Below are 27554 nucleotides of genomic sequence, written 5' to 3' on the forward strand. Positions count from 1 at the left end.
TTGCAGAAATGAACTCTTTTACTCTTTCACATTTATTATACTTGGGTTTCTTTTCCCCTTTAAATAAATTCTCAGTTAGCATTTATATTATACTTACCTACAGATATTCTGTTTAACATCTTGTTTCCTTCATCAGACTTCTTTCTAAATTACCATGAAACACAAACAGATTCTTGACTAGATTGTTGTTTTAAACCCCCTTATTTCGCACATCCCCCATTAATTGTATGATCTTTTACCTCATATTTCAAAACATCAAAATTCTTCCTCTGCCATCCTTCCTCAGAAACATCTCAGGCAGATATGGGAGAAATTAAGCTGGGTGTACCCCAAATCTGCAACCATTTTCTCACTAATGAAGCCTGAGAATATGTAACTTACTTAAAAGGCACATCTGACCCATGAGCATCAGGACTCTTGTTTCTGAATAGGACTGGTTTTTGAGAGGTTCTGTAGCCAAGGGCAGGGAATCTGTGACCGAGTGTCTTGCTCCAGCAATTGGAACACCTTTGCCTGAGTGACCGTCTGGGAGGGAACCTGCAGAGCTGTCAGCATCAGAGGTTTCGGTCGTGTTTAGGGTGGGACCTCACTGTGCAGCTCCAGCCAGCTGAACTAAAGGTAAATGTTTGGGGCCATCAGTTTTCCCTACCGCAGTCAACGTAAAAGTAGCCGGGCAAGTGCCGCCTAGAGGAAAACAGGATGACAGAAAAAGCAAGGAAGGAAGGAAAAGAGAAAAATAAAAAGGAGGAAAGGGAAGGAAGGAAGGAAGGAAGGAAGGAAGGGAAGGAGGGAGGGAGGGAAAGGAAGAAAGAAATAAAAGGAAATAAAAACAACAGAAGAAGGGTGTCGAGACTCACTTTGTCACTCGTGGTTTTCTGCATTTTAGTTGCGAATGTAAGTGGTTTTAAACGTTCACTTGGGACCCACATCCCTACAAGAGCATAATGTCAAAAAAGGCCCCTAAAAGGCTTTTTGTTAGTAAGTCAGTGCAGAGGTCCCTCGTTGCTCTCGCGTACCCTTATACCCAAGTGACGGTGGAGAGCGCTACTGAACGTCGGGTGCTCTCTCGTTCCTTCTCTATGAAGTGCAGCTGGTGCGGCTCCCAGCTTCGCGGCACGGCGCCCACAGTGGGGTGCAGGTCTAGCTCGAGGGGTTGAGCCTGGGAAGGAGGAGGGGGCGGGCTCAGGGAGCACCTCCCCGGGGGCGGGGCCAAAGGCTTTTTCGCAGCCGGGTTCTGCAGTCTTCAGTTTAGATGAAGCACTTGCTAAACAGACCTGAAACCACCTCACTTACCAGCCGGTCTCCAATGATTGATTGTTTGATAAAGAAAGGCTCTGCGGGTCTGCACAGTTCTCCTCCCTTCCAACTGCGCGAGTGATCGCTGGAGCCAGCCCTCGGCCCCCTGCAGTCGGAAGGTTACAGCCGTGGGAGTCCCGGAGGCGGCGGCGGCGGCCCAGGAAGAAGCAGCACACCAGGGTAAGTCCAGGCATGTGTTTATTACTCCGTGTGCCCGGCTTTCTTATTTACCCGTCTGCCTCTCCCACATCCAGGGCCTCTGTGATTCTAGTTGTTTTTCTTAGTAAAATAACTAAGGAAAAATATATCATGGGAATTCAAGGCTTTCTTTTCACCTATTTACTTTTGTGTAGTTTTGACTTATTTTATCTCACTGCTGCCTGTTAACCAAACAGCATGAATGAATGATGCAATCCTGCACAAGGGAATCATCAGTGCAAGATTAGGAAAATCTCTAAAATTTATATTTGCAGAGTCTGACTTTGTTATCTTCTCTCCCACTGGAATAAGAATTTTAAATAAGTACTTACCAGATACAGTGTTGAAGTTGTAGAGATAAGTTTCAAATTGGGAATTTAGCGAATACTTTTATTCATACACTATTTAATCTGTTTTCTTTATGTAACTTGCACTTTATGATTACTCTTTAAATATTTGACTGGTATTAAAATGAAGATCAGGAAAGAAAATAATAAAATTTAAGATTTCAATATTTTATAACATCTGCTGGTAGGTTTTCTTTATAATAATGAGCATGGTCCTGTCACTTTCATGTTGGTGAAACAAAGTATTTAGTTAGGCAGTTTTAAGTTTTTTAATAACTTGATACATGCCTAATAATGTTTTAAGCCAACATTTTATCAATGTATAATTTCATGCAATAATATGCATCCATTTAAATGTACATTTTGACAATTTTATATTTTTATTATTGATTTTAGGGAGAGAGAGGGAAAGACAGGAACATCAATCTACTCCTGCATGTTCCCTGACCAGGGATCCAACCGGCAATCTCTGTGCTTCCCGATGATGATGCTCTAACCAACCGAGCCATCCGAACAGGGCTTGACAATTTTATACACACTTAGTCCCCACCACAATAGAACACTTCTATTACTCCTGGAAGTTTCCTAGGACCTCTTTGCACTCAGATCCCCCTAGCCTTGTCCTACTGACCCGATTTTTGTCATTTGTCTGTATAATGAATGCATTTGTATTTTCTAAGGTTTCACATAAATAGAATCATATTGTATGTACTCTTTTGTGTCTGGCTTATTTTGGTCAGAATAATGTATTTAAAAAAAATATCCATTTTATAGCATGTATCAATAATTCATTTCTTTTTATTGTTGAGTATTGTTCCATTGTGGGGATATACCACAATTTGTTTATCCTAATGATGGACATTCTAGTTCTTATCAAGAAACAAGCTGCGGTCCTGGCCGGTTGGCTCAGTGGTAGAGCGTCGGCCTGGCGTGCAGAGGTCCCGGGTTTGATTCCCAGCCAGGGCACACAGGAGAGGCGCCCATCTGCTTCTCCACCCCTCCCCCTCTCCTTCCTCTCTGTCTCTCTCTTCCCCTCCTACAGCGAGGCTCCATTGGAGCAAAGATGGCCCCGGCTCTGGGGATGGCTCCTTGGCCTCTGCCCCAGGCGCTAGAGTGGCTCTGGTCGCGGCAGAGCGACGCCCCGGAGGGGCAGAGCATCGCCCCCTGGTGGGCAGAGCGTCGCCCCCTGGTGGGCGTGCCGGGTGGATCCCGGTCCGGGGCATGCGGGAGTCTGTCTGACTGTCTCTCCCGGATTCCAGCTTCAGAAACATACAGAAAAAAAAAAAAAAAAAAAAAGAAACAAGCTGCTATGAATATGTTTCTCTTGGGTAAATCTCCAGGAGTGAGGTTGCTGAGTCTTAATGGTAATTATATGTTTAACTTTGTAAAAACCTGTTTTCCAAAGTGATTTTACCATTTTACATCCCCACCAGCAGTATATGAGAGTTCATGTTCCTTGTCCTCAGTAATACCTGGTATTGTCAGTTGTTGTTTTTGTTTGTTTTTTGTATTTTTCCAAAGTTAGAAGCAGGAGGCAGTCAGACACAGTCCCGCATGCGACCGACCAGGATCCACCCAGCATACCCACCAGAGGGCGTTGCGAGGGCTTTGCTCCGCTGCTGCCGGAGCCATTCTAGCGCCTGAGTTGGAGGCCATGGAGCCGGCCTCAGTTCCCAGCCGACTTTGCTCCAATGGAGCCTTGGCTGTGGGAGGAGAAGAGAGAGACAGAGAGAAAGGAGAGGGGGAAGGGTGGAGAAGCAGATGGGTGCTTCTCCTGTGTGCCCTGACCGGGAATCAAACATGGAACTTCCACACGCCGGGCCAACGCTCTACCGCTGAGCCAACTGGCCAGGGCAATGTCAGTAGTTTTTATTTTCGTCATTCTTCTTTTGAGTTTATTTGCATATCTTCTTTATAGAAATGTCTCTTCCGTTGCCTCAACAGTGGTGACTTGGTGGAAAGGGCATCCTCTTAAAATTTTTAGAATAGTTTTAGGATAAATATGAATTCTTTGAATTTTTGGTAAAATTCATCCGTGAAGCCATTTGGGCCAGCGCTGGGTTGGGGGAGGGTGCACAAAAGAACAATGGCACTTGCCAGCACTTTGGTCCCAGGAGGGAGCTGCCCGAGCCCTGCCCCTTCAGCCCTTTCCCTGAAAATGGTCAATGAAGTTCCTCCCCTTATGTCCCCTGTCCTTTTCGAGCTGCTGCCCAGCATTAGAGCTCAGAGTGAGTGAGTTTGTGAGTGAGTTTGTGGTCCATCTGAGATCTGCTATGCCTAGGTTTCCAGCAGCCCTTTTTGTATTGCGCAACCACAGTTCCTGCTGGTTTCATAACCAGATTTGTGGGGACTTTTCTCCCTGGCACTGGAGCCCTGAGCTGGGAAGCCCTGTGAGGAGTTGGGACCTTTTGCTTTTTAGGTGGGACCTTGCCTCCTTGATACTCCTCCTGATTCTTAACCATGGGTGTGGGACCAACTTGTTTCCAGTTTCCCACCCTTCCTTCTCAACATGGCTTCTTCTTTATAGCCTTAGTTATAGGAATTCTGTTCAGCTAGTCTTCAAGCAATTCTCAATGATGGTTTTTCTATAATTTAGTTGTAATTTTAATATTGTTGCAGGATGAGGTGAGCGCAGCATTTTCCTACTCTGCTATCTTGACTGTAAGCTATCTTTCTTTCTTTCTTTTTTTTTTTGTATTTTTCCGAAGCCAGAAACGGGGAGGCAGTCAGACAGACTCCCGCATGCGCCCGACCGGGATCCACCCGGCATGCCCACCAGGGGGCAATGCTCTGCTCATCTGGGGTGTCGCTCTGTTGCGACCAGAGCTACTCTAGCAGCGCCTGAGGCAGAGGCCACAGAGCCATCCTCAGTGCCTGGGCAAATTTTGCTCCAATGGAGCCTCGGCTGCGGGAGGGGAAGAGAGAGACAGAGAGGAAGGAGAGGGGGAGGGGTGGAGAAGCAGATGGGCGCTTCTCCTGTGTGCCGAACCTGGGACTCCTGCACGCCAGGCCAACGCTCTACCACTGAGCCAACCGGCCATGGCCTATCTTTCTTGCTGTACAACAAATTACTTCAAAACCTAGCAGCTTAAAACAGCAGACACTTGTTTTCTCAGTTTCTGTGGGTCAAACATGTGGGAGCTGCTTAACTGGATGGTTCTGGCTTAGGGGCTCTTAAGAGGTTGCAGTTGGTCAAGTCAACTTATTTGAAACCTTTATTGGAAGAGAATCTGCTTCCTACCCAACTCACATGATGTCGGCGGGATTCAGTTCCTTAAGGGTTGTTGGACTGAGGGCCTCAGGTCCTCCCTGGCTGTTTGCTGGAAGCCCCCGCATTTCTGCCAAATGTGCCTCTCCATCAGGCAGCTACCAACATGGCCTCTGCCTTCCCTCAGAGCAAAGTGGGGAGGAAGGACAAGGACAAGATAGAAGCCACTAACTTTTGCTTTGTTTTTGAGATTAGCTCACTTAAAAAACAAAGAAACCACTTTTGTTTAAAAATAATCTGGGCCCTGGCCGGTTGGCTCAGTGGTAGAGCGTCGGCCTGGCGTGCGGGAGTCCCGGGTTCGATTCCCAGCCAGGGCACACAGGAGAAGCGCCCATCTGCTTCTCCACCCCTCCCCCTCTTTTTCCTCTCTCTTCCCCTTCTGCAGCTAAGGCTCCATTGGAGCAAAGTTTGCTTGGGCGCTGAGGATGGCTCCGTGGCCTCTGCCTCAGGCACTGGAGTGGCTCTGATTGCGGCAGAGCGGAGCCCCAAGATGGGCAGAGCATCGCCCCCTGGTGGGCGTGCTGGGTGGATCCTGGTCGGGCGCATGCGGGAGTCTGTCTGACTGCCTCCCTGTTTCCAACTTTGGAGAAATACAAAAAAAAAAAAAATCTGTAGTAATTATGGATTCACAGGCGCTCACGAAGAAATATACAGGGAAGTCTCCTGCATCCTCTCTCCCCCAAGTCTCTTCCCTGAGGCCAGTATCACAAGTAGGTGACATTGGCGCAATCCCTAGAGCTTATTCAGATATCACAGTTACACATGCACTCCTTTATGTCACAGGCCAGTGTAGCAAGTGATATCCCATCACCTCTTCCTCATTCTCACTGGAAGAGTCACTAAATCCAGCTCATTGTCAAGGGCCAGGGAGGTCCGAGAAGGGTTGGAATACTAGGAGTCAAGATCACTGGGAGCCAAGATCACTTAGAGGCTGCCTACCACCTTTGTGAAAATTTTTTTCTATGTTTCAGAAGTTTTATAGTTGTAGCTTTTATTTTAAGGTAGATTTTATTTTGAGTTAACTTTTGGCATTTAAATCTATGAATTCTAATATTTTTATGTTTTATTACAACATCCAGATAGGATTGCATTATAATAATGATCATAGTCCTGTTATTTTTTATGTTCATGAAAACAAAATAGAAAAGACTTCTCAAAATTTTCAAATGAATTAATACATGCCCAAGGTACATTAAAATAAAAGTTAAGGTCTGACCAGGCGGTGGCGCAGTGGATAGGGCGTTGGACTGGGATGCAGAGGACCCAGGTTCGAGACCCCGAGGCCTCGAGGTCGCCAGCTTGAGCACAGGCTCGTCTGGTTTGAGCAAAAGCTCACCAGCTTGGACCCAAGGTCGCTGGCTTGAGCAAGGGGTTACTCGGTCTGCTGAAGGCCTGCAGTCAAGGCACATTTGAGAAAGCAATCAGGGAACAACTAAGGTGTTGCAACAAAAAACTGATGATTGATGCTTCTCATCTCTCTTTGTTCCTGTCTGTCTGTCCCTGTCTATCCCTCTCTCTGACTCTGTCTCTGTCCCTGTAAAAAAAAAAATAAATAAATAAAAAATAAAAGTTAAGTAGCAATGTATGTATGAATTCCAAATTAGAAGGGAAATATGGCAGTCCTTTATAATTAAAACTATTGTCTTTTAGCCTGACTAGGTGGTGGCACAGTGGATAGACTGTTGACCTGGAATGCTGAGGCTGGAAACCCTGAGGTCGCTGGCTTGAGCAAGGGGTCACTGGCTTGGCTGGAGACCCCTGGTCAAGGCACATATGAGAAAGCAATCAATGAATGTAAGGCTTGTAGTCACGGCCGCCGTCACAGCCAGACATGTGCAAGTTCCCATTAGATTTGGAGAGATGGTAGAGAAACAGTGGAGCCAAAAATTGGTGGGCCATGCCTTTATTCTAGCCTCACACCTGTGGATGAGTAAATACACAGCAGGGAAACACTTCCCTTTCCATTCAGGGCTCCCAAAGCCACTGACTTTTCTCCAGGTTTTTCTAGAATCAAAGGCCCCACTAGCTCAGTCCCCTCTGGTTCCCATCTCCTTCTCCCTGCACAGACTGGCTTCTCCTTCAGTACCCCACCATCCTGGCTGCTTGCCTCCTCTGCAACAACATGGTCTCTTCTTAAAACTTTATGGTGTGAAAACCCCTCCTCCAGCATCATTAGCATGACAAAGCCCCTTTCCAAGCAGGAAGGTAATTAGCTGTTTCATGTGGTCAGCAGCCATTTTTAACAATAAAAGTGAGCAAAATTAAATAACACAAATTTTACAAACTTATTTGCCCAACAATGAATAACTAATGAGCCACAATGACGAGTTTATGCTTCTCATCTCTCTCCCTTTCTGTCTGTCTCTCTAAACCCACCCCCAAAACAACTGTTGTCTTATAGATATAAATGGTATCAAAGGAGAAAGTAAATTATACTAAAGAAGCAAATTCAAAATATTACTTTGATTGTCCTGCCATCCCTGGGAGTGGGTCTCCTTTTAGGATTAGCAGCTTTGGGGGAGGCTTCCCTAGGCTGCAGCTCTCCCTGGCCAGTAGGGGAGTGGGATTCAGAACACCTACAGAGGCCAGTCCTGCTCAGCAGAATGGGAAAGGAAAGGCTAAATTTGCATCTGTAATGCTGGTGGTTGAGGCCAGGCAGGTTTGCATTGAATTCTGGCAGATGGTAGAGGAACTGTGGAGCCAGATACCTGTTTATCAGAGTCTTGCAAAGACAGGCCAGCAAATATACAAGAGAAAACCTGCTTTTTGCAGTGGAGGGTAAGGGATTAGAACCTCCCCTCCCCATCACGATGGCGGCTGAGGGAATCGGGACCGCACCTTGAAGTGGTGGCAGAGGAGAGTGATGTGAAATTGCCCCCGAGGGAAAGCACCTAAGCTTTTCATAGAGACACACACGTGGCTTCCTGCCACGTGCTTACACATTGTTGGGCAGATAAAATATATTATGCTCACTTTGTTAAAGATGGTGCTGCCCATGTGAAAGCCCATGGCCCAGGTGATATTAATGTGTGTTGGGGCGGGCTGTGGGCAGACAGGATCCTTGTAGCCTGGGGCTTGGTTTTAGGACTAAACCTTTCCCACCCTTTTTGATGTGGGGTGGTACAATCCCATCATGCCTCAGATAAGTGACTTTATATTAGAGACTTCCCTATTTTGTATATTGGATTAAAGGTTTTGATTTCTGCACTATAAAGCAGGGCAGACCAGGAGCTTGCTCTCTTTGGTTCCTGAGATTAGCATTAGAGAGCAGTGCAGAGAGAGGCCACGTGGAGGCAAGGAGAGGCAGCCAAGATGGTAGAGTGCTGAGTGAGAAGCCAGTTTGTGCAGTTTGTGCAGAGAGAAGGAAGGAAATGGGGAACAGAGGTGAATAAGTCTGGTGAGCTAGAAACCTTTGATTCTAGGAAACTTGGATAAGTCAGTAGCTTTGTGAGCACTGAATGAGTGAGTTTTGGAGCCCAGTGTGTGTTTTTTGTTTGTTTGTTTGTTTTTCAGAGACAGAGAGTCAGAGAGAGGGATAGACAGGGACAGACAGACAGGAACAGAGAGATGAGAAGCATCAATCATTCATTTTTCGTTGCGCGTTGCAACACCCTAGTTCATTGATTGCTTTCTCATATGTGCCTTGACCACGGGCCTTCAGCAGACTGAGTAACCCCTTGCTCCAGCCAGCGACCTTGAGTCCAAGCTTGTGAGATTTTGCTTAAACCAGATGAGCCTGCGCTCAAGCTGGCGACCTCAGGGTCTTGAACCTGGGTCCTTCTGCATCCCAGTCTGACGCTCTAACCACTGTGCAACCGCCTGGTCAGGCCCCAGTGTGTGTTTTTACTTGCCCATCGGGTGCAAGCTAGGATTAAAGATAATGGCCCACCAGTTTTTGGCTCCGTTGTTTCTTTACCAACTGTCCAAATCAAACGCGAACCTGCACGGGCCAGGCGGCTGTGATGGTGGCTGCGGCTACTGGCTTTACACACACTAATTGTGCAACAGCCAGTAAATGAGCGAGCAAACGGAACACAGCTGTTTTCCCCACAGCATGCCCAGGTACTAGTCTTTGAGTACTCTTCCTCCTCCACAGTAGTATTACCGCATGTGAGAGAGGTGAGAGCGGGGATACACTGAACCCTCGTGGAGTCCTGTAAGCACTGTATCTGGACTTCATGACTTATTTATTTCCACTCTGACCCAGTTTCTTTTCAGTCTCACCTTTGCTTTTCCTTGCCTTGTGTTCTTAACCACTTTTTATCTTTTGGTGGTTTTTTTTCCCTCTAGATTTTGTACCTTGATCCTCACAGTTTTAATTGTGAGGACTGTAATTCAAGGCGTTGGATTTGTTCCCTTGGTTTTTGGCAGCAGGACTCTCTCTGTTCCTGGAATGCTGTGAACTCTGTCTCCTCATTTTGAAGAGGGCAGGGGCTGTTTTGTAGAGTCTGTAACGTACCTCTGTCGGCGTCTCTGTGTTTGCATTTTGTTCTCCGCGTAGATCCTCTTTGCCTTTTCCTCTCCTTTGTGCCCTGCTAATCAAGTGTAGATAGCTGTCAGACCTAAAGCTTTTGCAGAGTCAAAGCCAAGGAAAAGAATGTTTGCCTCCTCCCCAGTGCTAGAAGGAGGCAGAAGTCAAGTGTGTCCCAAAGGAAGCAGTCTTGGGAAACAGTACATCTGACTCTTCTTTGTAACAGTCCTGGTAGGAGGCTGAAGCCAGACAGTCTCCCTCTTTCCAATGGTGTGTCTGGACCTTGATGTTCATTTCCTTGTACTTTATTTCTAGGCTCTTCTTGCCCTTCCAGAACTCACAAGATCACTCTTAAAGGAATTTGTACTCAGATCTTTATGATGCACTTTTATTGAGGAGAGAAGCAGGAAGCGTGTCTTTTAGGAGTCCAGCACTGGAGAAACGTGAGTCAGATGTGTCTTACGTTGTTGTCATTATATGTTTGTGTTACCAGTCAGCAGTCTAACTCTTCGCCTAAATTTTTTTTTAAAATATTTATTTATTTATTCATTTTAGAGGAGAGAGAGAGATTGAGAGAAAGAGAGAGAGAGAGAGAAGGGGGGAGGAGCAGGAAACTTCAACTCCCATATGTGCCTTGACCAGGCAAGCCCAGGGTTTTGAACCGGCGACCTCAGCATTTCCAGGTCGACGCTTTATCCACTGCGCCACCACAGGTCAGGCCTCTTCGCCTAAATTTTAAAAATTGCCTGCTGTAACGTATGTGGTATGCATAAAATCTCAGGTTCCCCCCAAAATAGCTATTCTTTTTAATCCTAAAATGTACGATACTTTTGACTTTTTCGGATCTTGAAGCTTCTCAGACTCTATTGTTCATTGTTTCAACTGCCTAGCAGAGGGCCTGAGACAGACTCACTGCTGCCAGAGTGGCCCAGGTGAAGTCCATCTGCGCCTAGTAAGCTTTGTTCTCTCAGCTGTGCTTGAGCTCCACAATCTCTGCACAATTAAACCAGCTTGGATTTATTCCTATACAAGTGAAGGTAAGAGGTCAATGCTAACCAAAGGGGAAGTTGGTGAAGGTGATCTTAGATGTCACTTGTAAAATGAATAGATGGAGAAGTTGGAAGGAAGTTTGTTTGGGTGAGGGTTTTTCCTTTGTATCTAAAAGTGGACCTCCTGGCCCTGAAGAAAAACTTGCATTTTTAATTTTGGAGCTGGGGGCAAGAAGGAGTTGTCATCAGTGGGGTTTTTTTCTGTATTTTTCTGAAGCCGGAAACGGGGAGAGACAGTCAGACAGACTCCCGCATGCGCCCGACTGGGATCCACCCGGCACGCCCACCAGGGGGCGACGCTCTGCCCACCAGGGGGCGATGCTCTGCCCCTCCGGGGTGTCGCTCTGTTGCGACCAGAGCCACTCTAGCCCCTGGGGCAGAGGCCGAGGAGCCATCCCCAGCGCCTGGGCCATCTTTGCTCCAGTGGAGCCTCAGTTGCGGGAGGGGAAGAGAGAGACAGAGAGGAAGGAGAGGGCAGGGGTGGAGAAGCAGATGGGTGCTTCTCCTGTGTGCCCTGGCCGGGAATCGAACCCGGGATTTCTGCATGCTAGGCCGACGCTCTACTACTGAGCCAACCGGCCAGAGCCTCATCAGTGGGTTTTTAAAAATCAGCTGGCCCTCTGCTTTCTCAAGATGACCAGCGGGGCCCCTGGTGAGCTGGGTCCTACTCGGAGCTGCAGAAGGTAGTGATCCAGTGGTCGGGCCTGGGCCTGGAAGCTGCCAGGTCTAAGCACAAACTTCCACCAGGATTTCTTTCACCCCTAGTCCTGTCCTCTCTCCCCTCAAGGGCCAGAGATGAGGTATCCAAAGTCCATTCTTCAGTCATGATTTTTCTTTGTGTAAAATTCTAATGTATACAGTTTTTTTGAAGCAACTGAATTTAACTCTGGATTTTTTCCCCTGAAGCTATGAGAGTTTTCAATATGTATGAATTGTGAGTCACTCCTGGTAGAAACAATGGAAAAAGAGGGACTCAGAAGTGAACAAGGAAACAGAAGTGAACAGGGAGACAGAGTATTTTACCCTGTGGGTTGGGAAGCAGACCAGAGCCCAAAGGGCAGTTTATGAGCCATAGAGAGAGTGGAATATGGAGCTCCTTGGATTTCCTGGCTTGGTGAGAATTTGATAATTTATGAAACCAGTCCATTTGCTGGTCTCCCCACAACATGGAGACTTTCGTCTTTCACTGTTAGGGAATCACCATCCATCGTGTTGTCCCGCAAGCAGACCTTTGGTGTGAAGTCTTGATGAAAATCATTGACATTTCCTGGGTCCACCTTAGGTTCTTATCATTGTTTAACCTTGTTTAGTTCTGCTTAATTTATCCACCTCTTTTATGGTGTCTCTGTGCATTTAAGATCCAAGTTTTAGTTTTGTAGCCATGAATTAGCAGCTGCTTGACTTTGGGTAAAGCATTTTACTTTCTTATACTCCTATTAGTTAATCTGTGAAATGGACACATTAATATTGTTCCTGCAGAAAGGCATGGGACTGAGCTTCCAGTCAAGGTGGTGGGTTAGGTAAATGAGGTACTTGCCTCCTCCCACACCACATCGGAATTACAACTAAACTAGAGAACAACCATCATTCTGAATAGCCTGAAGTCTAGCTGAATGGAAGTCTTACAAATAGGGATTTAAAGAACAAGCATATCGAGATTGGTAGGAGAAGCGGAAATGCTGAGCTAACTTGTCCCGCACCCACATGGGACAGATAAAAATTGGAGAGATCTCTCGGCTGCAGAGGTCCCCTGGGGAACAACGGGTCCCAGTACCACACAAGACCCCTCCATTCCAAGGTTACATGCCAAGAAGAGAAGTCCCCGTAACTTCTGGCTGTAAAAACAAGTGGGGATTGTGACTGAGATGAAGGTCTGCTGGAATCCCAGGCGGTTTCTCTTAAAGGGCTGCATATGGACTTACCTGGACTCACTCCCCCTGAGCTCCAGCACTAGACAGCAGCTGAAAAGGCACCAGGGATAATATGAGGAGGAACTGAATTGTCCAGCATCAGCATAAGAGCTAGGGAGTAGCTCTCTCCAAGACACAAATGCTGGCAGAGGCCATTGTTCTGGCGATGAACACTCTCCCTGCAGAGCTGGTGGGGTGGGGAGCGCCATATCTGAGACTCCAGTGAACCTCCCTCACAATGTTTGCCCTGCCCTGAGGCCCCACCCCACCCAACTTTCAGGCCTGTGGCAGCTGTGTCCAGTGGCTTTCCCACAGGAATGCCCTCTCTTTGCTCGTGCTTCAGATTTTCCTAAAATCTCTCAAACAAGCAGCATCTGGCCTCAGCATTCCATACCTGTTGCTAAGTGGCCCCGGGCCTGGTACTAGCAGCAGCTGGCCCTGTTTGACAGCTTGTGATGAGAATGATAAAGAGGTGTCTTATGTGAATGAGGTGACTTTAGAACTGTAGCTAAGGACAGGGGCTGCTTGGCAGGAGAACAAGCTATGTGATTAGAGGGTAAAACTTTCAGCCCCATCCCCACTGCCCATCTCTGGGGAAGGGAGAGGGTCTGGAGGTTGAGTTTAGGCATCATGCCTTCGTAATGAAGCCTCCATCAAAACGCAGAAGGACAGGGATGGATGACCACCTGGAGCTGCTGGGAGAATGATGTGCCTGGAGAGGCATGGAAGCTCCGTGCCCTTTCCCCACACCTTGCCCTGTGCATCTCTTCTTCCATCTGGCTCCTCCTGAGTCATATCCTTTTACAATCAACTGATGATCTACTAAGTACAATGTTTCTCTGAGTTCCGTCAGCCACTCTAGCAACGTAACCTAACCTGAGGAGGTAGGTGAGGGAACCCCTACTCTATAGATGGACTTGAAATTGGCATCTGAAGTGGTATATGGGTTAGTCTCATGGGACTGAGCCCTGACTGTGGAATCTGATGCTACTGCTGGGTAGGGAGTATTAGAATTGAGTGGAATCGTGGGATATCCTGCTGATATTGAAAGAATTGCTTGGATGTCTGGGGAACCTCCCCCTCCCATGTTGGAATTGGGTGCAGAACCCTTTTTAGTAGGGTTGTTGATGAAGCAAGATTTGTTATGATTGTGGAAGCATATTTTTGTATGTATTTGAAACTTTCCACAATAAAAGTTTAAAAAATGGCTAGTTTGGGGAATGTAATTTACAATTACATCATTTTGTTTTAATTTAACTCTCGGGAAATAATTGAGAATCTATTCAAAAAACACTCAGGCCTGACTGATGGTGGTACAGTGGATAGTGTCAACCCAGAATGCTGAAGTTGCCTGTTCGAAACCTGAGTTTGCTGGCTTGAGTCCAAGGTTGTCAGCATGAGCAAGGCGTCACTGGCTCGACTTGAGTATAAGGTTGCTGGTCCAATCCCTGGTCAAGGCACATATGAGAAGTAACGAATGCATAACTAAAGTGAAGCAATGAGTTGATGCTTTTCTCTTTTTCTCTCCCTTTCCATCTCTCTCTCTCTGCCCCCCCATATCTCTCATAAAAATAAAAGAAAGGCACAGGGCCTTAGCCAGTTAGCTCAGTCAGTTAAGAATGTCATCCTGTCTCCCTGACCAGTTGGCTCAGTAGTAGAGCATCGGCGTGGAGTGTGGATGTCCTGGGTTCAATTCCTGGTCAGGGCACACAGGAGAAGTGTCCACCTGCTTCTCCACATTTCCCTCCTTCTTTTTCTTTCTCTCTCTCTGTCTTCCCCTGCTGCAGCCATGGCCGGATTGGTCTGAGTTAGTTGGCCCAGGAGTTGAGAATGGCTCCCATAGTCAGGCACTAAAAATAGCTCAGTTGCCGTGCAACAGAGCAACAGCCTCAGAGGGGCAGAGCATCGCCCCCTAGGGGGCTTACAGGGTGGATCCTGGTCAGGGTGTATGATGAAGTCTGTTTCTCTGCCTCCCTACCTCAACTTAGTAAAGAAAAAAAAGTGTCATCCCAAACGACAAGGTTGAGAGTTTGATCCCCAGTCAGGGCACACATGGGAAGCGACCAATGAATACACAACTGAGTGTAACAACAAATTAATTCTTCCCTTTCCTCTCCCCTCTCCCCTTTCCCTCCCTTCCTCTTTCTGTCTCTCTGAAGCCATTAGTGAAAAGAAATTAAGCCCTAGCTGGATTGTTCAGTTGGTGGGACTGTCATCCTTGAGCATGGAGGTTGCCAATTTGACTCCCCGGTTACAACACATACAGGAGCAGCTCGATATTCCTGTCTTTCTCTCTTTTAAAAAAACCCACAACAATCTCAGAATAGGTGTCTTGGAAAATTTTGGATCTTAGTATAAAGAGCTTGTAATCCAGGCATGGAGGTGACATGCACATAAATAAGTTTAATATAAGCTGGAATACTATGAATCCCATATGTTAAAAACCAGTCTACAGAAGGTACTATGGGAGTTCTGGGGAGAAGTAGTGAAGATGGCATTTGAGCTTTATTCATTCACTTTAGTGCAAGAAGTCCTTTAGGCTTTGCAGGCCACACTATCTCTGCTGCAGCTACTCATCTGTTGTAAACAGCTGTAGACACATAAATTAACACAGCTATAGTCCAATAAAACTTTATTTATGGACACTGAATTTTTAATTTCTTGTAACTTTCGTGTGTCTATAAAGAAATAATAGTCAGAGCCACTTTAAAATGGAGTTGGAGCTGTCAACCCAGAGGGGACTGCCTTGCACGTCTTATGTCTCAAGACTTTGTAATGTAAAAACTGGCAAAATAACCTTTGCGCCTAAGTAACTGGGCCCAAAGCAGCATTATATCCCCAACAACTGTTTGCAAAGACAACAGGAAATCAGATATTGAGGCGATAGGGACTAATGGACTGAAAATTAAAAACATTCTTTAGAATTAGCGCCGTGATCTTAGTTTATTTGGAGCTATAGAAATTCCTTCCTTCTATTGATATAATTGTTTCCCTTCCCTTTCTCATAAATACTCTTTGACTTTTATTTGGCCTGATCTGTGGTGACACAGTGGGTAAAAGTGTTGACCTGGAACGCTGAGGTCACCAGTTCAAATCCCCAGGCTTGCCGGGTCAAGGCACATATGGGAGTTGGTGCTTTCTGCTCCTCCCCCCTTCTCTCTCTCTGTCTCCTCTCTCTAAAAAATGAATAAATAAATAAAAAAATCTAAAAAAACCCCACTTTGTTTTCTGGGTTTCTTTTCCCCTGAATCAGTGCTTCCCAAATAGCTATTCTTTTGGATGTCAGATGCTTGTTGCCTCTCACTTTGGCCTTTTATCTTTAGGTTACATGTCGCAAAATATTATTGTTCTGTTGATTTTTTTCAACTCTGTGTATTTAAAATATAAAAATCATTTTCCATAGGCCATACCGAAACCGGTGGCGGTCTGGATTTGGCTTACTGCTGTAGTTCGCTAACCCCTGACTTAAAAGGCATTTTTTTCCAGGTCAACTCTGAACTGGGTCATTCTATCTAATGCGTTGGTTAGAAATCAGTTCCGAAGTGAGTTGGCCAGCTCTTGTGAGCCTGTTGTCAGCTGACGTCTATTCTAAATATAGATTGTTTCCATCATTCATGTGGCCTTGTTCATGACATATTAGTCTCTTTGATGTAAAACTGGTCTAAGTAATTACTATGATCCCATTCATGCCAATGATTCTAGTCCAATGCTTTTCTTAAAAAATAAAAAACCTCAGAATTCTTCCCTTTTTTGAGAGAGAGAGAGAGAGAGAGAAGCATCAACTCATTCCAGTTAGTTGTGCCATTGGTTGCTTCCCATATGTGCCTTGACTGGGGCTCGAACCAGTGCCCTTGGGATTGAGCTGGTGATCCTGCGATTGAAACCAGTGACCTTGGTGGGATTGAGCCAGTGACCCCGGGATTGGGCTGGTGACGTTGGCGCTCTGGGAAGATGCTCTATCCACTGTGCCACCAGCCAGGGCAACCTCAACATTCTGTTGGAAACTGTCCTCCACAGCTTCTGCAGCTCTGGTCTCCCAGAGTCTCTTTCTGTGACCTCCTCTTTTATTTCCTGGGCTCCTGACTTGGAGGTTCCATTCCTGCGGCCTCCGTCCTCAGCCCCCTCTTCTTTTCTCCTCCTTCTCTACTCTGGTGACTTGCATCAGGCCATGCCTTCAGTTACCACCTCTCCACTGGTAACTAATAAATGTGTATGTTTAGCTCTGACTTTTCTTCTGAGGCCTATAACCTTTCAGGGTTTCTCATTACTTAGAAGTTAAATCCAAGCTCCTTAGCCTGGCCCAAGGCCCCTCTTGGTCTGAATTCCTTGTGCTCTGCCCAGCAGCTGGACTGAGCCATTTGGCACCTTCCAGCAGGTTATCCATTATTCTCCCTCCGTGACTTTGGCCTTGGCTTTTTTCTCCCTCCGCCATCACTACCCTCTCCTTGCCTCCATCTCCCTCCTTCCTACTTCCGGCACCAGACTGATACCCTGCCCTTTGAGAACCCACTCAGAAGGCCACTTGCCCTTTAAGATTCAACCCCTATGCCCGTGCCTCCTGCAAGCCTGTTTTATAAAAAAGATTAAACTTTTTTTGTGTGTGCTATAGTATCTTATGTACATTTCTATTTTAGTACTTGCCTTATTGCTATTATTATTATCTCAGAAACAGTTGCATATTGGTTGATCATCAAATATAATTACAAGTTGTTACCTTTACTAGACTGAGTTGTTGGGAACAGACTTTTGCGTTTGCTCTTCTTTGTAACCCCAGAGCCTGACATTTAGAAGGTACTTAATTTTTGTTAAAAAATGAATAAGCTGCCTGACCGGGCGGTGGTGCAGTGGATAGAGCGTCGGACTGGGATGTGGAGGACCCAGGTTTGAGACCCCGAGGTCGCCAACTTGAGCACGGGCTCATCTGGTTTGAGCAAAAGCTCACCAGCTTGGACCCAAGGTCGCAGGCTTGAGCAAGGGGTCACTCACTCTGCTGTAGCCCCCCCGTCAAGGCACATATGAGAAAGCAATTAATGAACAACTGAGGAGCCGCAACAAAGAGTTGATGTTTCTCATCTCTCTCCCTTCCTGTCTGTCTGTCCCTATCTGTCCCTCTCTCTGACTCTATCTCTGCCACAAAAAAAAAATAAAAAAAATAAAAAATGAATAAGCCCATGAGTACATGCTTTTGTGGGCTATCCTGAGTTTGATACAAGTCAAAGTACTTTGGCATTAGTCGCCAAACTTGAACCATTTTATGTTTATATTTTATATCTTTCAATATATTTATCTGTTTTTGTTGTAGGGAGAAAATTCTTCTAAGGATGGTGTCCCACTCAGAGCTGAGGAAACTTTTCTGTTCGGCTGACGCAGTATGCTTGGATGTTGATAGCACAGTCATCAGAGAAGAAGGAATTGATGAGCTGGCCAAAATTTGTGGAGTTGAGGATGCTGTGTCAGAAATGTAGGAACAGTATTTATTCACTGTAGGAAATTCAAAGGATTGCAGAAGAGATGAACTTTTGGAGGCCATGCAGGATCAGAGCCACAGTTCCCTGGTTTTAGTCCCTGGTTATGAATAGGGGCACTAGGCTTTTTCTTCCATCAGTTAGAGCTGAATTTGGTGGTGTTCATTAGCTCATCGTCCATTTGTTCAAATATTTATGGCAAAAGAAGTTGCTTCTGACAAACAAATATGAATAAGATACTCTCTTCACTTGGTCAGGGGAACACGACCCTCACTAACCAGAGACGATGACTTGGGTGGGTTCTCCAAGTGTCTAGTGCTTTGTGTCACGGTTGAAAGTGTGGCCCTAGTGGGTTGCTGGAAAGCTAGTTTCGGTTCAGAGTCTCTCAATGGATGCCCAGATGAGAGCCCCTCCTGTCCTTAGTGCTACCTGCGATTGCCAGGTCATGCGCCAGTTCATGTCCAGCTGCATTTGGTGCAAGCCATGGCCCTATAATATTAATGTGATTCTCAAGCAAACCTTCAACAGTCTATTCTCAGGCCTCGCTCTCATAGCAGCATAGCTTGTCTGTCATACAGTGGGGCTCCAGGCAGCACCTTCCTCATGGGTGGGCATTGTGAGGGCCTGCGGAGGTTAGGCGCGTCCACTTTGAGAACAGCTGACTTGACTGGCCTGACTGTTGGGTCTTTCTCCTAGGACTAAGCGAGCCATGGGCGGGGCGGTGCCTTTCAAGGTTGCCCTCACAGAGCGCCTGGCGCTGATCCAGCCCTCCAGGGAACAGGTGCAAAGGCTCATAGCAGAGCACCCCCCACACCTGACCCCTGGCATAAGGTAAGAGGAGCCCTGGTCTGGCTGTATTGTCTCCTTATTGGCACCTGCCTGTAGGGACACGTCCTCCTGAGGCCATCTCCCCATTACCTTAGAGCTTCCTTCCATGTGGTTCTTCTGGCACATATATGAGGGGTCCTGCCCACGTCTGCCTTCCCCCTCTCCCCGGGAGAGCACAAGCCTCCTCTTCACCTTGTGTTTCTAGGTTTAAGGGCAGAACAGCATTGTGGGATGGGTTCCTAGAGCAGTCAAGCCCCAGCTTTCATTTATAACTGCGTCTAGAAAAACATATCAAACCATTCACCGGGCAATATGCTTCGATGTACCTTGGGCAGATGCATTCGGGAGAAAAAGTATATTTCTTTTTTTTTTTTTTAATAATTTTATTTTTTTTAATGGGGCAATATCAATAAATCAGGATCAGGATACATATATTCAAAGATAACATGTCCAGGTTATCTTGTCATTCAATTATGTTGCATACCCATCACCCAAAGTCAGATTGTCCTCTGTCACCTTCTATCTAGTTTTCTTTGTGCCCCTCCCCCTCCCCCTTTCCCTCTCCCTCCCCCCCCTAACCACCACACTCTTATCAATGTCTCTTAGTCTCACTTTTATGTCCCGCCTACGTATGGAATAATGCAGTTCCTGTTTTTTTGATTTACTTATTTCAAAAAAGTATATTTCTATTTTAATTTTCTTTTTATGTTTTCTCTTTTGTACTAATCAGTATATTATATTTCTTTTTTGCAGGGAGCTGGTAAGTCGCTTACAAGAGCGAAATGTTCAGGTTTTCCTAATATCTGGTGGCTTTAGGAGCATTGTAGAACATGTTGCTTCAAAGCTTAACATCCCATCAACCAATGTATTTGCCAATAGGCTGAAGTTCTACTTTAATGGTAAGACTTTAATGGTAACATGTCCCCTTTCTTAGCAGTTTTAGTTTTCAGTATCCCAGGGTAATGTCTCTTGGAATGCAACTCAAGCAAGGAGGCATGGGGGTTAAAGACGGTACTGAGCCCTGGCCGGTTGGCTCAGCGGTAGAGCGTCGGCCTGGCGTGCGGGGGACCCGGGTTCGATTCCCGGCCAGGGCACATAGGGAAGCGCCCATTTGCTTCTCCACCCCCACCCCCTCCTTCCTCTCTGTCTCTCTCTTCCCCTCCCGCAGCCAAGGCTCCATTGGAGCAAAGATGGCCCAGGCGCTGGGGATGGCTCCTTGGCCTCTGCCCCAGGCGCTAGAGTGGCTCTGGTCGCGGCAGAGCGCGACGCCCCAGAGGGGCAGAGCACCGCCCCCTGGTGGGCAGAGCGTCGCCCCTGGTGGGCGTGCCGGGTGGATCCCAGTCAGGCGCATGCGGGAGTCTGTCTGACTGTCTCTCCCCGTTTCCAGCTTCAGAAAAAAATACAAAAAAAAAAAAAAGAAAAAAGAAAAAAAGACGGTACTGAGATAAAGAAGTCGGTTGACTGGTTGCTTTTGCTCCTTGGTACCCTTTGCCCAGCAAAGTAGACTTAGGTCTTCATCTCTCCTAGCTTTTATATTCATACAGTCATCTATCAGAGTGTAAATGCCTGCCCGTAGTAAAATGTTCATTTCTCCGTAACTCACATGATTTATTTTGTTATGTATTATATTTCAGTTGGAACTGATACAGACTCATGAAGGGGAGTTAATTTGTTAGCAAGTCACTACACTGTAGCTGTGTTTGCACGTGTCTCCTGGCCCCTTTAAGGACCATCACAGAGCTGTAGTTTCTATTATCTTAAGGTGTCTCCAGTTACTTCAAGGGGTGGCTGACATTCTTTTTTTTTTTTGTATTTTTCTGAAGCTGGAAACGGAGAGAGACAGTCAGACAGACTCCCGCATGCGCCCGACCGGGATCCACCCGGCACGCCCACCAGGGGGTGACACTCTGCCCACCAGGGGGCGATGCTCTGCCCCTCCAGGGTGTCGCTCTGTCGCAACCAGAGCCACTCTAGTGCCTGGGGCAGAGGCCAAGGAGCCATCCCCAGCGCCCGGGCTATCTTTGCTCCAATGGAGCCTCGCTGCGGGAGGGGAAGAGAGAGACAGAGAGGAAGGAGAGAGGGAGGGTGGAGAAGCAGATGGGCGCTTCTCCTGTGTGCCCTGGCCGGGAATCGAACCCGGGACCTCTGCACGCCAGGCCGATGCTCTACCACTGAGCCAACCCGTCAGGGCTATGGCTGACATTCTTAAAACCAAATAATATTACTTAAACAATTTAAAATTTGTTAATAGAACACTTTCAAATGATCTGTAGATAGAGATCATTTTAAAAAGTTGAGAATGAGTATGGTAATTATTGTAAGAATGGAAAAAATTGATCAAATATAAGTTGAAACCTCCTCTTAGATGTAATTTTGTATTAATTTATTTTAAATTTAATCTATTACTGTTTCAGGGTGTTCTGCATCCTGAACTAGGTTTGAGAATTACTGCACTGGGAGCTTAGAGATAAAACTAATTTACCCCAAGGTGTTTATGACATAAAACAGTAACCTTATATTTGTAATTTTAAAGCAAAGCTTGTTTATTCTGAGGAATAGGTGTGGAAGTCCAGGCTGTGTCAGTTTACTGAGGACCATTCTTAGCTTTCTCAGTGATATTTAAGTGAAGATACCATCTATGCAAAAAGTTGACCCTACTGATATAATTCGGTGAATCTCTAACACTGTTTTAACTGCTCTTTTAAGGTGAATATGCAGGTTTTGATGAGACTCAGCCAACAGCTGAATCTGGTGGGAAAGGAAAAGTTATTAAACTTTTAAAGGAGAAATTTCACTTTAAGAAAATAGTCATGATTGGAGACGGCGCCACAGACATGGAAGCCTGTCCTCCTGCTGTACGTATTAAGCATACTAATCTTTTCCCCGTTGTACTTTTGTTTTAGACAGCTGATTTAGAATTCACTAAGATTTATGAGCGTTTAAAAATCTAAAAATCATTGTAAGATGAAAACCAATAAATAAAACAAATTTAAATCAGTATGTCAATCGACTTTTTGAAAATCCGAGAAAGGTTGCAAATAAAGAACCTTTTAAACTTTCAAGAACCTCTTGTTTCCACTGTGTGCTCAACAGGGTTTGGCTTAGTTCCCTCAAATAATATAGTTCTTATAACTAACCAACATTTTTGTGTCATTTTATATTGGATAAACTATTCCCTCCGTTATCTCATTTAATCCTTCTATCAGCCCTGTGAGGTGAAGTGTTATCTCCTTTTCACTGATGGGGAACTGAGCTAGCCTCAGTTCAGTAACATGCCTGTGTTAAAGCATTTTATTCTTCTGAACTAATGTTACTTTCTGAGACTAGCAGGAAACAAATGCTATAGAGCCAGTGTCTTAAATGTCAACCGTGTCCATGTCACATAGGACTTTGCCTTCATTATCTCATTCTAACTTAAGAAAAGCTGAACCAAAAATATGGTGGTGAACTTTTTTTACTACTTAATTTCCTGGGATCTAAAAATAGTTAATTCCAAAATAAAAACAAAATAAAAAAATTAAAAAAGTTAATTGCCTTTGTAAATGATTAATCAGAAGTAGGTTAACAATCTTTTGGGAACATTTTAACATTACTTGAATCCAATCCAGGTAACACAGTCTTAGATGACGTTGGGCATGACTAAGCAGTGAGTGCTGGGCTGGCTTCATGGGGAGTACATAGACATACATGCGGTGTTCTCAGGGAGCCCCCCGTCGTGTCGTGATAGGACTGGTTATAAATTCCAGAATATAATCTATATTTATATTCCAAAATTATAAATAACCTGACTGAACCAAGAGAATGTGGCATGCAGGTGTGTAGCCCTTGGAAGGTGTCAGAGGAATCTGTGACCTAGAGGACAGTCAGCAGCCACCGCAGGAAGGAAGGCCTGGAGCTGCAGAGGGAGGGAGGCAGAGAGCAGAGTGGGATGTCTGGGGCACAGTTCTAGGCTGCTCCGTCCAGCAGGAGGGGGCTTTCTCTTCAGCAACCAGTGCGGATCCCTCCCTTCACCAGGCAGTAGGGTGTTACCTGTAAGTTGTGGGAAGCCCTGGAAAGCTGGAGAGAAGGAGTGAGTCAGTGTTAGGGCTGGTGAGCTGGTGCGGGCTCAGGGAAAGGGCTGCTGTGGAGGCAGGGGGCTCAGTTAGGCTCAATTTAACTGGAAGGTAAGAATCTAGTTATGTTTTTCCCCCTCGTATGGTATGAAAGTTAAAACGAAGAGAAAGGGCAAGGAGAATTTTGTACTTCCAAATTAGTGTCTATGTCCTGGCAGAAAAAGCGAAGGTACCAGTTTAAAAGACTTGGAAGAGGGCTCTCACCTGACCATGTTGGTGTCTTGACCTCAGACTTTCGGCCTCCCAATCTGTGCGAAATAAATTTCTGTTGTTTATAAGAAAAAAAAGATTGAGTAAAAGGTGTCACTTAATAGAAATTAATGAAACAATGTAACTTTAAACTTTTTTTTTTTTTTTAATTTAGAGAGAGGAGAGAGGGAGAGAAGGGGGTAGGAATAGTGGGAAGCATCAACCCATGGTTGTTGCTTGTCATAGTGCCTTGACCGGGCCAGGGTTTTGAACCTGTGACCTCAGCATTCCAGGTTGATTTTTTTTTTTTTTTTGTATTTTTCCGAAGTTGGAAACGGGGAGGCAGTCAGACAGATTCCCGCATGTGCCCTACCAGGATCCGCCCGGCATGCCCACCAGGGGGCGATGCGGGCAATGCTCTGCCCATCTGGGGCGCTGCTCTGTCGCAACCAGGGCCATTCTAGCGCCTGAGGCAGAGGCCCCAGAGCCATCCTCAGCGCCTGGGCAAACTTTGCTCCAATGGAGCCTTGGCTGCGGGAGGGGAAGAGAGAGACAGAGAGAAAGGAGAGGGGGAGGGGTGGAGAAGCAGATGGGCGCTTCTTTTGTGTGCCCTGGCCGGGAATCGAACCCGGGACTCCTGCATGCCAGGCCGACGCTCTACCACTGAGCCAACCGGCCAGGGCCCCAGGTTGATGTTTTATCTGCTGCACCACCACAGGTCAGGCTTCAATGATTTTAATGAGAAGTAGAGTGCTGCTGGCAGATACTAGGGTGGCATCTCCTTTGGCCCAGGCTGGGAGCCTCTCAGGCTCAGCTGGAACCCGCAGGGAGGTGCCAGCTCCAGCCCTGACTGCAGGCCCTGGGTGGGTTCAGCTGCACCACGGGCTTCTGTGCGATCCCTCCTCTTTGAAATTTCCTGGACGGGGTGTGATTCTGTACAGTTTAGAACTCAGACATTTACCACTAGATGTGACTTTATCTCTAAGCTTTGCCTTAGTTTGAAGAGAGCTTCAGTTCTCCAGAAGCCCACAGCGCCCGCCCGGTGACTGGCTGTGCAAGGGGCCGTCCTCAGTGGGCCGCAGGGGCTCCCAGGGGGCGCTGGGGCGCCCGCGTGAGGCTGGGCTCGCTCTGCAGAGTCGGTTGTTTCAAATAACACTAACTTCCCAGACTACTACTGTAGCTTTTTTCTTTTCTTTCTTTTTTTAACCACCCTTCCCTCCTTTTTTCTTTTTTAGGATGTTTTCATTGGATTTGGAGGAAATGTGATCAGGCAACATGTAAAGGACAACGCGAAATGGTACATCACTGATTTTGTAGAGCTTCTGGGAGAACTGGAGGAATAATCCATTTTTATATGTTATAGTTTACAACTTCAGATTAACTTTTAAAAGTTATGCAGTTTGATATTGTTTACTTATAAATCCCTATTACAACTTAATGGATAAATTTGTACTTCCACATAAACTACATTTAGGGCTTTTAGAAAGTTGCTTTTTTAAAGATATAATTCCATAATTCCAATATTATTATGACCATTAATTACCTGGAGAGTTTTATAATCTGAATTCTTTATGTATTTTCCTACCTTTATTTTATTTGAAGCTTTTTAAAAGGTGCAGAATAAGTTAAACACCTTCCCTATTGAAAATATGGATGTCAGTGAATTATTAGAAAATTAATATTAAGTGAATATTAGTTTTCCCTTTGATATATGAATAAAAGTTGATCCATGTAACAGAATGAATTTGTGGAATTTTTATTTCTGCCTGTCATGTATTTCAATATCCAATATTTCAAGTACTTGAAGAGTTTGAGTAGAAACAACCTCAAGGCAGGCAAGGAGCCGAGGAACGAGGCGGAGACCCCTCTGAGTACAGGGCAGTGCTTGTCACAGTGTCCCCACCGCTCGGCCCACCCATCTCCGCACTGAGTGAATCTCTGAGCCAGAGGATGGAAGCACTTCTGTTACCTCTTAGAATCTGTCCTAAAGGGAATTGTTACCAAGGCTTTTAAAATGAAGCTTCAAAAGTTTTGACCCTGAAAAGTGGATATTTGATAATTGCATGAAGTAAAAGAACTAAAAACAAGTTTTACTCCTCCCAAACAGAGGTCAGCACGTTCCCCTGAATGAGTGAACAGAGAACTTCTAATAGTAGATGAACCCTTTCTTACAGATGACTCGGATAGACTGGAAGCTAGGTTCATGTTTCTTCTGCGCAGTGCCAAGAAAGGGGAGAAAGGGGAATTTCAGACGTGGCTTTAAAAATCCGAGACTATATACCCTCCCTCGTGGCAAAATTAGAGAGGATGAAGAAGCAGGCTCAGAAAGAGGCATGCAGTCGGTGCTGTTGGATAAGTTAATAAAAAAGGCCATTAGAGTTTAATATTGGAAATTATTTGAAAAGTTTGTAACTTAATCAAATAATCAAATTTGGCCCAATAATCAGGTAATTATTCAGCCAAATAATCAAATCAGAGGAATCAACCTTCTTTCAAAGTCACAGTTTCTATGAGGGAAACATGAAGGAGGTTTGGCGACATTTAAATGAGATCTCCAACAACGAGGCAGTTGTTCCCTAATTGTGCATGCTTGCAGGCAGCTCTCCTAGGAGCTGATCGTGGCATTTTCACTCCAGGGCTATGTGCTCTGGGCAGGACCAGGCAGGCAGGTCTGTGAAGGGGGCTGCAAGCTGCCTGGGCCCCTGCCGCCACCAGTGTCGCAGGAGCTGGAACAGGCCTTGGCAGGCAGATGGACGGAGGCCCCAGAAGCTGTTGGCCCCGTCAGAGCCTGCCATCCCCAGGGCAGTGGCCTGAACAGGAGGGGCACAGTGAATCTGGCTTGAGGAGGCTGACCTGCTGAGCAATCGTGATTCCCACATAGAACCTTTTATACCAACTACACAACCCCTCCTCCCGCCCACAGGCGCCCCCACCCTCAGCCCGCTGCACAAAAGCAGCGCTCACAAGTCCTCCTTTGTTGTGCTGGAGGGGTGAGTTTGCAAAGAGGCAACAACTGCGCTCACCTCTTTCATGCTTTTCTAATGGTGGACCCATGAGAAACAGCTACAGAATGGCTCGGCTGGGAGCTAGGTACCCAGTTCTACTAGGACGGGATTCAGAAAGCCGCGGCGGGATGACATGGCTTCCTATCCTTGTGTCGTCATTGTTCTTGACTGTCAACACTGCTTATGTAAGTAAAAACAGGTAAGGGTGGAAAACAAAGTTAAGGATTGAATGAAGTCTGTCATGGCATTAAGTTGAACAAACCTTCAAAACTTATATGCTCAAATAAAGGCAACCCTATGGCCTTCCTCCCCTCATCCGCCCTCCCCCCATCTCCTCAGGTTTGACTGCGGCTGTGAGCTTCTCTCTCTCCGCTTGGACACGAGTGCTGCTCCATGACACCTAGGGAGGCCCACCTGGCTGCCTCTCCTAAGAACAGGAGGCAGGAGTCTAGATCTGGGGCAGTGCTGTAGCCAGAGGTTCAGGTGGCCGTCCTCAGTGATGGCACATGCATGAAGATTTTTGCCTCTGTGACCCTCAGAATCTTTATGGTCACATTCAGAAAACTTACAGAGTGAACTGACCAGAAAGAGTCCCAGTCACTGCTGATCTGCACATTTTACAAGGTGTTTCTATGTTTCCTTGTGATCCCCACATCCCTCAGGTCAGTAGTATATGTAGATATCACTGTCCTCTTTCTAACGGGAAACAAGCTCACAAAAGTTCGTGACTGCTGTGGGGTCACATTCAGAGTGGAACCCAGGCCAGTGATTCCACACATTCCTGATCCACGTTACTAGAGAGTTAACAATTTCCTGGAGGCAGGAGATTCCACCCTAAGCTAATACTTAACATGTGATCACAAGTGCTAATATATTAATACAGTATATGAAATTTTACTTCCTAGGATGGTAGGTGTGTTTTGGAAAACATTTCAAGTGTTATTTAAAAAATTTTTTTTTAAATTTATTTATTGATTTTACTTTTTTTTTTTTGCATTTTTCCAAAGCTGGAAACGGAGAGGCAGTCAGACTCCCGCATGCGCCCGACCAGGATCCATCCAGTATGCCCACCAGGGGGTGATGCTCTGCCCCTCTGGGGCGTTGCTCTGTTGCAACCAGAGCCATTCTAGCGCCTGAGGCAGAGGCCACGGAGCCATCCTCAGCACCCGGGCCAACTTTGCTCCAATGGAGCCTTGGCTGCGGGAGGGGAAGAGAGAGACAGAGAGGAAGAAGAGGGGGAGGGGTAGAGAAGCAGATGGGCGCTTCTTCTGTGTGCCCTGGCCGGGAATCGAACCCGGGACTCCTGTATGCCAGGCTGACGCTTTACCACTGAGCCAACCGGCCAGGGCCTATTTATTTATTTATTTATTTATTACTTATTTATTCATTTTTAGAGAGAAGAGAGAGACAGAGAGG

At 46.1% G+C, this 27554-nt stretch overlaps 1 protein-coding gene across 4 annotated transcripts; it reads left to right on the forward strand.

Moving 5' to 3' along the window:
• The first annotated feature begins 1214 nt into the window (after positions 1-1214).
• On the forward strand, positions 1215-24859 carry PSPH (phosphoserine phosphatase). Of its 4 annotated transcripts, none has more exons than XM_066278167.1 (7): positions 1215-1476; positions 9896-10023; positions 17842-18000; positions 18701-18835; positions 19586-19731; positions 21539-21687; positions 24369-24859. In XM_066278167.1, the coding sequence occupies exons 3-7, from the start codon at positions 17861-17863 to the stop codon at positions 24474-24476; spliced, it is 678 nt and encodes a 225-aa protein (XP_066134264.1). In that variant the 5' UTR covers positions 1215-1476; positions 9896-10023; positions 17842-17860; the 3' UTR covers positions 24477-24859. The 4 variants fall into 4 exon arrangements, with proteins under 4 accessions (XP_066134264.1, XP_066134266.1, XP_066134265.1 ...); XM_066278168.1 differs by lacking the exon at positions 1215-1476 and adding an exon at positions 9551-9811; XM_066278169.1 differs by lacking the exon at positions 9896-10023.
• Positions 24860-27554: the final 2695 nt, after the last annotated feature.

Source organism: Saccopteryx bilineata, chromosome 4, assembly GCF_036850765.1.
Source record: "Saccopteryx bilineata isolate mSacBil1 chromosome 4, mSacBil1_pri_phased_curated, whole genome shotgun sequence".
Classification (NCBI taxonomy): Eukaryota; Metazoa; Chordata; class Mammalia; order Chiroptera; family Emballonuridae; genus Saccopteryx; species Saccopteryx bilineata.

What these genes read in the sequence shown, in the direction of transcription:
- PSPH (XM_066278167.1), top strand. Translation starts at nt 17,861, where the DNA reads ATGGTGTCCCACTCAGAGCTGAGGAAACTTTTCTGTTCGGCTGACGCA. An exon ending in CACCTGACCCCTGGCATAAG is followed by an intron (nt 18,836 to 19,585) that starts GTAAGAGGAGCC and finishes TCTTTTTTGCAG; the next exon opens with GGAGCTGGTAAGTCGCTTAC. An exon ending in TGGAAGCCTGTCCTCCTGCT is followed by an intron (nt 21,688 to 24,368) that starts GTACGTATTAAG and finishes TTTCTTTTTTAG; the next exon opens with GATGTTTTCATTGGATTTGG.